The following is a 14,594-nucleotide window of genomic DNA, read 5'->3' as shown; positions in this document are numbered from 1 at the left end:
TATGAGGTTTGAAAAGAAAAGAAAAGAAAAAAAAAAAAATCTGGCTCCGTAGCGATTTTTATGTTAGGGAGTTCCGGTAAGATATTCTAGCCACTTTCACCCCTGGTTATCGCTATTATTGGGGACCAAAATCGACCGCATAAAATGAAAAACCGTGAACTAGTGTCACCCCATTTTCAACATTTTCTTTGCGTATATACAACATCAATAGGTGTTGCTTATAAATGCATGTTATCATTTGAGCATTAAAGAATAATTTGAAACAAATAAAATACTATATAACATACATAAAATGAGTAAATATTATCATACGTACTGTACATTAATTCTCTCTCACGGTACCTGTGTTTAAATGTATATACATACGTATATATAAATAAAGTGTACATAAATATGTTTTTAGAACTCTTATATTCTTATAACAAGATTAAAAAGTCTGCCATGCACTGAGGTCGAGAAAGTTGCGCTGCAAAGTAGCAAAGATTCTCTGTATTAAGAATTGTCAAATTACGCACAATTTGGAGATGACCACAATTACGAAATTTGAGAATGGGTTGCTAATATGATCCAAACAGGTGAAGCATGATGTCATTTATGTAAATGTACTGTGTGTGTATATATATATATATATATATTTTTTTTTTTTAAAATAAATGTTGTGTTTCAATATACATGTGCTTTGTTTTAAAAAATCACCTAACATGAAGCTAAACTAGCATGACATAAGCACATCTCATGGAAATAACAGAAACATCACATTTAGAGAAAAATATTTATTTCTTATTTCATCCTTAATATGCATGCAGTAGAGCAAAATAAAATGTGAAGACATCCATGCAAGTGAAGTGAGTGTGTCATAGCCAATAAAGTCACGCGCAAATTATATGTAATCATGAATGCGGCATATCACCAGTGTCAAGTATGGACACGCAATCAGGAAATGATGACCTCTTGGCTTGACTCATTTGGCACCAAATAAATTACACGATATGTATGTATTTGTCTCCAATATTACAGTGGGGCAAATAAGTATTTCGTCAACCACCAATTGAGCAAGTTCTCCCACTTGAAAATATTAGAGAGGCCTGTAATAGTCAACATGGGTAAACCTCAACCATGACAGACAGAATGTGGAAAAAAAAAACAGAAAATCACATTGTTTGATTTTTAAAGAATTTATTTGCAAATCATGGTGGAAAATAACTATTTGGTCTATACCAAAAGTTAATCTCAATACTTTGTTATGTACCCTTTGTTGGCAATAATGGAGGCCAAATGTTTTTTGTAACTCTTCAAAAGCTTTTCACACACTTTTGCTGGTATTTTGGCCCATTCCTCCATGCAGATCTCCTCTAGAGCAGTGATGTTTTGGGTCTGTCCCTGGGCAACACGGACTTTCAACTCCCTCCACAAATTTTCTATGGGGTTGAGATTGGAGACTGGCTAGGCCACCTCAGGACCTTGAAATGTGTCTTACGAAGCCACTCTTTTGTTGCCCTGGCTTTGTGTTTGGGATCATGGCCCCAGTCATTCTTTCCTTTACACAGATCAGTCGTCCTGGTGCCTTTGCAGAAAAACAGCCCCAAAGCATTATGTTTCCACCCCCATGGTTCACAGTGGGTATGGTGTTCTTCGGATGCAATTCAGTATTCTTTCTCCTCCAAACACGAGAGCCTGTGTTTCTACTAAAAAGTTATATTTTGGTTTCATCTGACCATAACACATTCTCCCAGTCCTCTTTTCGATCATCCAAATGCTCTCTAGCGAACCGCAGACGGGCCTGGACGTGTACTGGCTTCAGCAGGGGGACACGTCTGGCAGTGCAGGGTTTGAGTCCTTGGTGGCACATTGTGTTACTGATAGCAGCCTTTGTTACTGTGGTCCCAGCTCGCTGTAGGTCATTCACTAGGTCCCCCTGTGTGGTTCTTGGATTTTTGCTCACCGTTCTTGTTAGCTCCAGATCGAGGGAGATTATCAGTGGTCTTGTATGTCTTCCATTTTCTAATAATTGCTCCCACAGTTGATTTCTTTACACCAAGCATTTTACCTATTGCAGATTCAGTCTTCCCAGCCTGGTGCAGGTCTACAATTTTGTCTCTGCTGTCCTTCGACAGCTCTTTGGTCTTGGCCATAGTGGAGTTTGGAGTGTGACTGACTGAGTTTGTCGACAGGTGTCTTTTATATGGATAATGAGTTACAACAGGTGCCATTAATACAGGTAACGAGTGGAGCCTCGTTAGACCTCGTTAGAAGAAGTTAGACCTCTTTGACAGCCCGAAATCTTGCTTGTTTTTAGGTGACCAAATACTTATTTTCCACTGTAATTTGGAAATAAATTCTTAAAAAAACAAACAATGTGATTTTCAGTTTTTTTTTTCACATTCTGTCTCTCATGGTTGAGGTTTACCCATGTTGACAATTACAGACCTCTCTAATCTTTTCAAGTAGGAGAACTTACATAATTGGTGGTTGACTAAATATTTATTTGCCCCACTGTACATCTCATGCTCATTCAGTCCTAAAGGCAATGTGTATGGTAATGTGATTCTGCCAATTACTGCTTCTGAGCCATTATACAGGGTTGGGCTGAGAGTATCCTATCGACAAACAATTCTGACAACAAAACGCAACATAAAAAATGCTCAAATGACTCGGAGAAGCAGAGTCTCTGATCGATAATGTACTTATCAGGTCCACAATTATGAACACTAACAAGTGTCCATAAGTGCACTTTGGATGCATCTGATATGGAAGCATCAATGTCATTGCTAGCACCACTTCGGGGTTCTAAAATATGAATTATTAACAATTCGGCACTTATTTCTAGTCATGACATTATAATCAATACATTTGTTGGAATTCACCCCATATTTGACAGTTTTGTGAACTTTAGTTAGTTTTCTGGGCTTACTGTCAGCTAACAGTATCTTGTAACTATTATTGAGGTGAACAACTTAGGAGTTTACAAGGTAGAAAAAAAACCTGTTGCAATATCAAATAGCAATTAACTCACTGTCAGCCATTGATGGTTTTGATGGCTCATAGATAGAGGAACTCTATCGTCATCAATATCGGTAAATACTTCAATAAGGCAGGTGACATGCGCAGCAAAATGAAGATTCGTTTTGTATTAAATAAAAATAGACAATAGTGACGAGAAAACAAATGAAGCGAGGGGGAAAATTGTATTAAATTTATATAGACAATCATGACGAGAAAACAAATGAAGCGAGGGGAAAAATCTGTTTCACTAGTCGTTATAAGGTCCAGCATGAGCTTAAAAAAAAAATCAACATAGCTCAAGTACCAAACTTTGTGATGTTGTCATTGTTTATTGTCACAACAAGAACATGTCAAAATCACTCATTTTACATGTTAATACTGCAGCTGTAATTTCATGAAATTGTTCTGAAAAGATAATAATAAATATGAACATTGAGGAATACACTGAAACTAAGAAATGTATCTTTTGTGCCAGCTGACCTGGAACTTTCAGACAAATCATGTATTTGTGTGAAATGTATATAGGAGCTATAGGAGTAGTGTTTACTGTTAGAGTAGTGTTTCTCTGAGAACAACACTTCTACTTCAGAACATTAAAGGGCTCCTTAAAAGGGAAGTTCTGAATTTTTTTACATTAGGCTTAATCTTCGAGTTAGCGGGGGAGTTGATTAGTCGGTGTAATTAATTTAAACAAATTCCTAGCAGTTTCACGGCTCCTGAGTGAGTGGCTAAGCTAGCGCGAGTCAATCGTACAATCTTGGCACACCAATAAAAACAACATAAGCACGCATGAAAATCACAGATGACCCATGCAATCAACAGTGTTGGCTATGTTTTCAGGATAAAGGTATTAAAACTTCCCATTACATGTCAATTATTCTGACATGAACAGCAACATTAGTAATTCAGCAGCTTTGCAGGGAGCAGGGCAGAGTGATATCACATCATTTTTTTCACTGCTGATTTTTTATGTCGTAGCCAGCAGCAAGTAACCACAGTACATATTGTACCTCGTTCTTTATAGGGAATTTGTGGAAACTTTCCTTTGCCCATTTCTCCTTTTTCCACAACCTCTAAATGCACATTTCTCCATGTTGCCGTCCTTCAGTCATCTCAGCAGACTGATGCAGCATTCGAGGAAGGAGGGAAGTCGGAGTGTCCATCCTCCGACCTGGAAATATATCATTGGATCGCCACTGGAACTGGGAGGTGTTAGTTGCAAAGTTGAGAAAAAGTACCCAGACATCACGACTTGCTTCAATCTGACGTCACTCGACAAGATGGCACTGCCCATCAAAAGGCAGACCGTCAATAGTAAAACTAAAGAAGGCCTTTTACAGTGAGTGCTATTCACCTCGATTTGATCGCTTACAAGAAGGCAGGTTTGCTGGAGGTCAAAATGTCTTTTGATGCCTCCCCCCAAAAAATAGCCATTCTATCTTTTCAGGTTAAGAAATGCCGTTCACTTCAAAAGAAAAAGCATTTTGCGTGTTAGAGTAAGCTTAGACTTAATCACCGAAGACAGTGCAATGTGCCTTCTTCAGAAATTTTGCAAAGAAGGCACCAACTAAACAACAAAACAGAGAATCACAGCTGCACTGGAAACTGTTACCGAAGACATGCGAATTTGGCACGAACTCGAATACCGACTCGACGTGTGCAGAGTGACAGGCGGCGCTTATATTGAACATTTATGAAAATCTGTCATAGAACGAACAAATATTTGTACTTTTCTTTGTAAATTTAACCAACCTTCAACATAAAGTGTATTTAGTTTCATTAAGATCCATCAGGTAGTTTCCGAGATATGGGCATTTAGAATGGGGTCAACAATTTTGGAACACCCTGTACTTCTCTCTACTGTGGTCGCTAGGGATGGGAATCGAAATCCGATTCCAATTCCGAACAGGTTACTAGTGTATCGAGGCCTCGACATCACAATGAAAAAACCTTAATGATCCCTTTAACGATTCCTAAAGACGTGTATTGCGTCATCACATGACGTGTTTTGTTGTCCAGATGCAACAAACAAGCATGGCGCCAAGACCCACTCGCTCCAAAGTTTGGCTACACTTCACCAGGAAAGAAGGTGAAAATGAAAGGTTACAATTAGGGTTTTTCCGATCACGTTTTTTTGCTCCCGATCCGATCCCGATCGTTTTAGTTTGAGTATCTGCCGATCCTGATATTTCCCGATCCGATTGCTTTTTTTTTGCACCCGATTCAATTCCAATCATTCCCGATAATTTTTCCCGGTCATATACATTTTGGCAATGCATTGAGAAAAAAATGAATAAAACTCGGACGAATGTATACATTCAACATACAGTACATAAGTACTGTATTTGTTTATTATGACAATAAATCCTCAAGATGGCATTTACATTATTAACATTATTTCTGTGAGAGGGATCCATGGATAGAAAGACTTGTGACTTTGTATATTGAGACTAAATATTGCCATCTAGTGTATTTGTTGAGCTTTCAGTAAATGATACTGTAGCTATGTCCAAATGCATGATGGGAAGTGGAACCATGACTGTACGTAGTGCTAACAATTGCTATATCTTCTCTGCGTTGGGAAATAACATAAGGTGTGAAGAAAAAGATCAATTGCTACCTTGCTTCCCCACATTGCTTCCCATGATATTTCTAATCATAGGGAGAGGGAATGTAAGGCTTTAGCCAATTAAAAAAGGCTCCAACGGCTGCCAAAATTCTCTCTTCTCATTTTACGCTGCCTTTTATCTCTCGATATAGATAAAATGTCGCGATTACAGATTGAGTGCGACAATGCGTGAGTGGGTCGTGCAGCGCATCCATTAATTGTGTTAAATATTTTAACGTGATACATTTTTAAACAAAATTAATTACCGTCGTTATCGGGATAAATTTGATAACCATACCTTAAGCCTAAACTAAAGACTCTGGATGAGTGTAACATATTATGTCTGTAACGTTAAATACAATTAGAAAACTATTTAATTTAAAAAAAAAAAAAATATATATATATATATATATATAGTTATATATTTTAAAAAGGCATGGTGAATATTTTTTTTGCAGATACCGATACTTTGAAAATCACGTGATCGGACATCATCATTGTAACTAGAGATGTCCGGATCGATCGGCATCCCTATCGATCCGGACATCTCTAGTTACAATGATTTAGCACGAGCATTGCAGCCGTAAACATAACAAAGACAGCACGTAGGTTCAAACGCTCGAAAGTGTGTCTTCACTGCGTCAGGAGGGAATATGATTGTACTGTACTCACCGAGACGCTAAGACTAAGTCCTGGCTATACAGCGACCTAAACTCCTAAATGACAATGCAGAAGATGTTGGTATAATATGCTGACTTTATTCAGCCGTCGTTACTTGAAGAGTGAAACTAAAAATAGAAATGAAACAAATCAATTTTGTCCCCAATAACAAACAGGTTTGCATCAACGTAAATCAGCGATGAGTAGCTGCTATTACAGTAATAACACAAACGGTTAGCATGCGTTCGCTAGCATTAGCACATCGTTCAAACCACTACACAACTGGATTTAAGGGTCCGATCGAGAGTGGAAACACACAACAACAACACAAAAGATGATAGATACAGGCGTTGTCTCTGTAGATATTTTACAAACATTAACAAAGAACGTAGACTCGTAGCAGTGTTTCCCTCTCTCAATAACTCGCTCACTCGCTTGGATGCTTTGTTGCTGCACTTCTTCGCGTGTAAGCGCAGTCTTCTTCACGTGAGCGCGTTCTTCTTCACGTGAGGAAGCGCAAGGGCGCCCCCACTTGAGCGTGAAAGCACGCTAAAAACGAAAACGCATGCATTTCAATATAATGGTAAATAATGCACTTTAACATATATTGCCAAAGGCAGAACAACGACCTATACTCCAATGTATACCAATTTTTAAAAATATTTCTATTAGAAAAATGTTTCAGTAAAATTTTACACATTCTTGTGTATTTGCTACTTGTTTCTACAGTTAACATTGAGACTTTGGGCCTCTTTTGACCTGTTGTGAGTGTGTAAGGTTGTGACTTCTGATTAAACAAACTCGATGCCAATCAAAACGTTTGTTCTTCTTTTTCCCCAAATTAGAATCGATAATCGAATCGCTTAGGTACAGTGTTGTTAATAACGGCGTTACAATATAACGGCGTTCTTTTTTTCAGTAGTGAGTAATCTAATTAATTACTTTTCTCAGCTTGACAATTCCGTTACCATTACTGAGGCGGGAAAGGCGTGCGTTACTATGCGTTACTAAGTTGGTTGAATGAAAAATGTCAGAGAGACGGACTCACGGAGACGAGAGAGCAGAGCAGGAGTGGGGAAGACGCCGTTGCAAATGCGATGCTAGGTGGCTCCAATATTACCTGACTGTAGCCTACAAACTACGCCCACATGATACGGTAGATATCACATATTATAGAACTAGATGCAAATGATAGACACGGCTGCATTGGCAACATGTTTTAAGGACTACATGCGTTGGTAAACAGCCGCCATCTTAAAGCAGTAGACCTCTCAGGAAGGCTCTGTTGTAGAGATCCTTCCTAGCGAACCTGGTCCTAAATCGGCAAAATCTTGACTTAAATCTATCTCTAAATGATGAAACAGTTTTAAAACTTACACATGTTGAAAGTAGACAGAAGGGAACTAATGCAATAGCGGGAGCAATTTTAACAACTTTAGAGGTTGATTCACAACTTTTAATTACTTCCACACATAGCAAAGGTTACTATCTAGTTATCGCAATACCCTTGTGTCTAGTTAAGTGGAGGGTAAAGAATTGGGCTAGGGCCTATTGTCCCCAAAAACCTTTAAACTTCACATTGTGTGACCTTTTTTTTTTTGGGAGAAAAAAAAACAAACATGAAAATTATCACTAGTTACTTTGCCAAGTAACTAATTACTCTTAATTTCAGGTAACTGAGTTACTAACGCAATTACTTTTTGGGAGAAGTAATTTGTAACTGTAATTAATTACTTTTTTAAAGTAAAATTAACAACACTGGTTAGGTATATCGATAATGGAATCGGAATCGTAAAAATCCTATCAATTCCCATCCCTAGTGGTCGCATTACGCATAAAAAAAAATAGCCCTGCAGAATTAGATGAATTACGGCAGTTTTGTGTGGCATTCTTTCGGCTGCATGTGTATTTCGAACAATGATCTGCATATTTAATTTATTTGACTATCTTAGAGCTGTTAATATAGTTTTATATTGGCCTGCAAAGATTGTACCATTGACTCACGCTAGCTTAGCCACTCTGGAGCCCTGAAACTAGTAAATATCTGACAAACTGCGCAGAATTTTTAAAAATCAACTCCGCCGACTAATTAAACCCCCGCTAAAGTTAAAAATTCTGAACTTAAGAATCCATTTTTTCTTGTTTCTAGTGAGATGAAAGTGGAAAGGCACGCCTTTCCACTTTCATCTCACTAGAAACAAGTGACTACCGACTTTTCAAATCATTATCAATCATTAGTCTACGTGTGTTACGAATATTAGTCTAAAAGCGTAACAGCATATACAATGAGATACATCATCATGTGAAGATTTGTACAAATGATTTGCTCCGAAAGTAAAGCACGACAAAACATGATGTTGTTTTAATATACAGACTTGTATGCTGCTGTTGAATAAACATTATTCTATTTACACTATTTATATAAAGGATGGAATAAATCAAAAATCCAGATTAAAGCAGCATGTTGCAACTACCTCACAGTATGGGTTCAGGATTCAAATCTCACATCCAGCCTTCCTGTGAGGATTTGTTTTGCATGTTTTACTCATATGCCTTTTCTGTGATTTATTTTAGCTTCCTCCCACATTTTTTTTTTAAATTCACTTTTGTATAACAATAGCCAAGTCTGACATTGTGTGGACATTTTGTATGTCTATATGATGCTGCTGTGAAAAAAAGCATTAAATATACAGCAGCACTTCTTTCATACTCCTAAGGACTCATGCGGAGAGTGAGTGCCTGAAAGAAAATGACGGCGAAATCTAATTTGAGGAGCGCTAAATGCTGTCTCAAGGTTCACTTTCAGAGCTGCCAGGCAACAGGCATTAAAGTGGATTTTTAGCGAGGTGACAACATTGGCTACTGCTGATGCACAACTCCATGCAGGGGGTCGTGTCTCGACACAGTAGACAAACATTGGCAATGATTAATGATTCGATGATTATCCCCTGATCAAATTCTGATGTTCCACTTTGTATGTTTTTCCTCAATTGTGTTGTGCAGGTTACAGATTGAAATGACAGCATTTATCATGGACATATTTTTTTACATGACAAAAATCTGTTGTTTGAAAACACTAGGGTTGTAGACTTTTGTGATAGAGTGCCTTAAGTGCCTTTTAGGACACTAAACCATGATTAGAATTCAAGTCACACTGTAATGAAATCCGGTGTGTTGTAAACAAGCACAGCACTAATTACCGTATGTAAGATTTTATAATTAAAGCCATCGCTTGTTTCACCAGTTTTTCATGCACGATAGAAATAACCATAACTATGACAAATTAATGGTTACCCTTATTCAGCCATTTTCCAGTTAATAGCAATTGTGGGTGACCTATGGCCTATCTCACCGCTTCCGTTGAATAGGTTGAAAAGGACTTTTTCCAAAACATCCCGCCTCCACAGGATTTTCAGCTTCCAAATAAATACAGTGAACAGAAAGAAATAATCTGTAAAGTCAAGAAAGTTGTAGTAATGCAGCGTTGACTAACACAATTATTCTCAAAGTGTAGTACAAGTACCATTCGTGGTACGAGGGCTCCCTCTAGCGGTACGCAAAAGATTGACCGTGTTAAATGTTCAAAGTCTTTTTTCATCCACTAGAATACATTCATCAAGTACAATTCAGTTGTATTCAACTAAAACTACAAAAGATTCACATTTAATGTTTAAGAACTTTCTTTTAAAATATTTAGGAACAACCTTTAAGTGTAACACAATTTAACATACAGTTTCATTACTTTTTTTCAATAATGCACAAACTGTGGCTTATAAAATACTGTAACTATAACCTCAGTCATCTTTTCCGAACATTTTCGCCAACGACACTAATATATTTTAACACATTGTCTGCCATTGGCAGCAATGGATGTCCAATTCATTTGAACTAGAAGGACTGAGAGTGAAAGCATGTTTCAGTGCTAATGACAGCACTAGACGACACATTCATTTTCACAATGTGACATCTAGCGCAATTAATATCAGCTAATGTTGGCGAATCGTGATACTTGGAGAGCCAAGTATTCTTTAAGGTGGTATTTTCTGTAAAACATTTGACAACCACTGGACAAAGTTCACATGAACAAGTTTGTATAACGACACTTTAGCATGAGCCCAGTGTCTTTACCATGAGCCCAGCACACACGTAGGGCTTAACTATCTAAAAGAGGTGAATGCAGTGATGAATACCAAAAAGGAATGTTTTTTTGTTTTTTTTTTAAATGCATGTGATCATAATCCAAGTGCACTGAATTTGCTCCACAGCTAGATCTTGTGAAGTCAGGCATCTTTTCTCCAAGAGTTCATGACATCTGATCACGAGGTCTGGGTTGGGCAGCAGAGTATTTTTCTTTGGGTGCTTTTTGTTTAATGTCCACATTCACTCCAATAACCCTCATATACCGCTGATTTTTTCCCCTTTTCTTCTCTAAGTCAAACTGGTATAAAAATGGGGTGGCATGAATTGTTCCAAGTTGGTTTCTGGAAAAGGTTTCTTCACATTGCAGATGAATGGGTTCAGGTTTTAGACAAGGAACTTTGCACCATCCTTCGGTTGTTACAAGGGTACAGGTAACCTTTCAGGTGTTTGCGTACCTTGCTGTGCAGCGAAGCGTAGATGAAGGGGTTGTAGCACGCTGAGCTCATTGCTGCTAAATGACAGCACACTTGTAGGATATTGACGTAGCGCTTTCCGATGATGTCGCAGTCTGGGTCCAGGTCCAGCAACAGGTTCAGCACCTGGAAATAACGGGAAAACAATCACTGTCCCAAGAATTCAGCAACTCAACATGAAATTGTTTTCAGACCTTGCACAAAGAACTTATCTTCAAAGCTATTTCATGTATTAAAAACAGCATTGTTTTTGGCAGCCCTTTATATTTTTGTCTTCAAGTTTTTTGAATGAAAATACTTCACAGTCTTAGTCATATTTTAAAATGTGTTTGTCTTTGGTTTTGCTGACGAAACTAATTTTGTCTAGTTTTAGTCACCGTTTACTCAAAATGTTTTTGTCTCTAAAAATCAAAAGTTTTAGTTAAAAAATAAATATAAGTTTCCAACAATGAACATTGACAGACGAGCACATATTCTAGTGTCCACAAAGACAACGTCAACTACCTGGTGATTATACACTCTAAGCAGCAAAACAGTACATTACTTTCACTAGCCTAATGCTAACGTGCATGCAAAGCTAACGCTACGAGTTACATTTTATCTGTGATGATCGCTCAGCACAGACCTTTAAAGGCTAAAACAACATTGCATATTCTCACTTGCCATGATAAAAAAAAATCTTACTGTGTGTTGCAAAACAAGCAAGCCTAGAGAGGACACTGGTGAATTGGGGGTGAGGGGGTTCAACATGTCACATGTCACACAAACCATTGACTTCACTATCAGTTGACGGGACACGGAGCTGATCCATAAAGAGTCTATTTTCAAAAACCTAAAATATTCATTCAATATTCCAAATATTTTTAGAGACCTAACACCAAAACAGGCACCTCCCTTAGGCATATATGAGTCTCCATGAGCAGCGAGTCGTTCCCTTATAAAATCCCGATTATTATTTTGTTTATACAAGTAAAACAAAAACCTTAAGTGCGTATATCACCAAAAAGCATGTTTATTTCATATTTCAAGCAGTGTTTTATGCTCCTGAATGAAATGGACCGCTTGGATGTGTGTGGAAGCGATCGTTTTACTGTATTGGCCCGAATATAAGACGGCCCTGATTATAAGACGAGCCCCTCTTTTTCAAGACTCAAGTTTGAAAAAAGGCTTTTTGAACACCAAATTTTTATACAGAAAATAATTACAGTAAATCCGAAACAAATGATTATAACAATATATTTGAGAGGAAAAGCATGTTATTTTGCCTCATTCAAATCTTAATATCTGAACATTTAAATATGTAAACTAAAGTACAATCGCATTCGTAAATGAATGGCTTCTTGTTTTTGAAATGTAAATACACCAATCTATTGTGATAAAACAACAAAATTGCAATAACTCCATTAACCATCAAAGTAGAGTCTAACTGTAACTGTAGTCTTGAAACAAATCTGAATAAGGAAAAACATTGCAATAAAATAATGCAAACTGGTTAAGCAAAAAAGAGTAGTTGAGATCTGCCATGACAGAACATCGCTTGCTTCAATGATATCTGGCGCCATCTAGCGTCGTGAATGGGGAGAGTAGCTGAGATCTGTCATGACAGAACATCGCTTCAATGATATCTGGCGCCATCTAGCGTCGTGAATGGGTATAATGTCTAGACCGCGAATATAAGACAACACCCCTCTTTTTCAGTGTTATTTCAATGCAAAAAACACCGTCTTATATTCGGGCCAATTCGGTATATATTCAGTTTTTGAATCCCACGCTATGAAAATGAGTTACTTCCGGCTCCAGTCTCGGGTTTAGGATGAATGCGAATGTGAAGTCACCCGGGTAAGCATCTCACAATTGCATTGCTTTATATCAGGGGTCAGCAACCTTTTTGGCGCGGAGTGCCACTTTCAAATTTTCTTGTCAATCAGTTGCCACACCAAGATTAATGACACACATCCGAACTTCTCCTCCGTGAGTCATCACCTTATCGTGGTGGAGGGGTTTGCGTGTCCCAATGATCCTAGGAGCTATGTTGTCTGGGGCTTTAAGCCCCTGGCAGGGTCACCCATGGCAAACAGGTCCTAGGTGAGGGGCCAGACTAAGCATGGCTCAAACTGACCCCTTATGATGAGAAAAAGAAATGAACTCCAGTTTCCCTTGCCCGGACGCGGGTTATCGGGGCCCTCCTCTGGAGCCAGGCCTGTAGGTGGGGCTCAAAGGCAAGCGTCTGGTGGCCGGGCCTGTCCCCATGTGGCCCGGCTGGGCACAGCCCGAAAAGGCAACATGTATTCCCCTTCCCATGGGCTCACCACCTGTGGGAGGGGCCAAAGGGGTCGGGTGCGTAGAGAGTTGGGCGGCAGCCAAAGGCGGGCGGTCCAACCCCCAGCTGCAGAAGCTAACCGGAGGCCCGGGGGTTAACCCAGGACACGCTGGAGAGACTATGTCGCTCGGCTGGCCTGGGAACGCCTTGGAATCCCGCCGGAGGAGCTGGCTGAAGTGGCTGGGGAGAGGGAAGTCTGGGCTTCCCTGCTAAAGCTGCTGCCCCCGCGACCCGACCCCGGACTAAGCGGAAGATAATGGATGGATGGATGGACATCCGAACTTTTATATCCAACAGAGCTGAAATTTTACTCCAAAACAACAAAACAACATGGACATACATTGAAACCGAATAACTACCATTTTTATTAATCAATTAACTAAAAAAAACAAATGCATATTGTACAAAATATCGAAAAATGAAAATATGTACAACAGTAATAACAGCTTTACAGCAGCATCATCTTTTGTAAACATATTACCCCCCCCCCCCCCCCCCAAACAGAAGGAAAAAGGAAAAGGGGAACAGGTGTGATTCTCAGTCCAGGTCTCTTACACAGTACAGAGCGGGCTGTTTTAACCTTCAAAGTCAGAACAGCCGACTGTTACATTTTGTCTTGTTCACTAGCAACTTAAAGGGATCCTCTGTTTTTAAAACAAGTAATTCTTAAAAGATACATGTTAGTATGAGTTATAATAATTTGATATTAAAACCCCTCTTAATGTTTTTGTTTCAATAAAGTTTGTAAAATTATTTTATGTGACAGGTCGCCATTCTTGTTACGTCGCAGTGCGTGACGTCACTGGTCCCGTTGCCGATATTCCAGCGTGTCACTTGTTAGCTGTCGTCAGTTCTACCCTTCCTATTTGAACCATATCTGAAAAGTGAAGAGCAGGACAGCACAAGACGAGCTTCAGGGAAAAATGTGTGTAGCAAATACCTGATAAGACAAAAGTTGGGCAAAACTGGTGATGCGAGAGAGTCCTGTTGGGAAGTCCGGTTGGGAGCGAGAGTGTATGCTGTCCGGTTTTATTAGCAGATATTCAAGGTAAGCATATTGCGTTTTCAAACTTATCCCAATATAATCATATAGATTGTTAGCATCCAGAGCTGTCGTATGCTTACAGTACAGGCCAAAGAGCACACCTTGTGTAATCCATGTCTTGTACATTGTAACGCGTGGTAGCTAGGATACATGTACAAAAGTACCAAAAAGGGGAGAAGCTTCCACTTATGCACATTGGTTCACAAAAAATAATATATTTCCACCTTGACCACTCTTCACTAGGGAGCTCAGTAGTAAGCAAACATGCGTTCCCTGACGAACTCCCAACATTGTTGTAAGGTCCGCGTCAGAGTCACTGTCGTCACTGTAGCGTGCCATAGTGCT

The 14,594-nt window shown here is 38.9% G+C and overlaps 1 protein-coding gene across 2 annotated transcripts in view; it reads right to left on the bottom strand.

The window, feature by feature from the left end:
* Positions 1-14,594, bottom strand: part of si:dkey-202l22.3 (7 transmembrane receptor domain-containing protein) — a 45,424-nt gene that overhangs the window by 4,634 nt on the left and 26,196 nt on the right. The window contains exon 4 of one of the 2 annotated variants that reach the window (XM_057839690.1): positions 10,867-11,010. In XM_057839690.1, coding sequence (XP_057695673.1) covers positions 10,867-11,010 — 144 coding nt within the window. Of the gene's footprint in view, positions 1-8,485; positions 11,011-14,594 lie in introns of those variants that run through there. The other variant, XM_057839689.1, reaches the window with a different exon arrangement.

This window comes from Corythoichthys intestinalis, chromosome 6, assembly GCF_030265065.1.
Source record: "Corythoichthys intestinalis isolate RoL2023-P3 chromosome 6, ASM3026506v1, whole genome shotgun sequence".
Taxonomy (NCBI): Eukaryota; Metazoa; Chordata; class Actinopteri; order Syngnathiformes; family Syngnathidae; genus Corythoichthys; species Corythoichthys intestinalis.
This window is presented reverse-complemented; position numbering and strand designations above follow the sequence as displayed.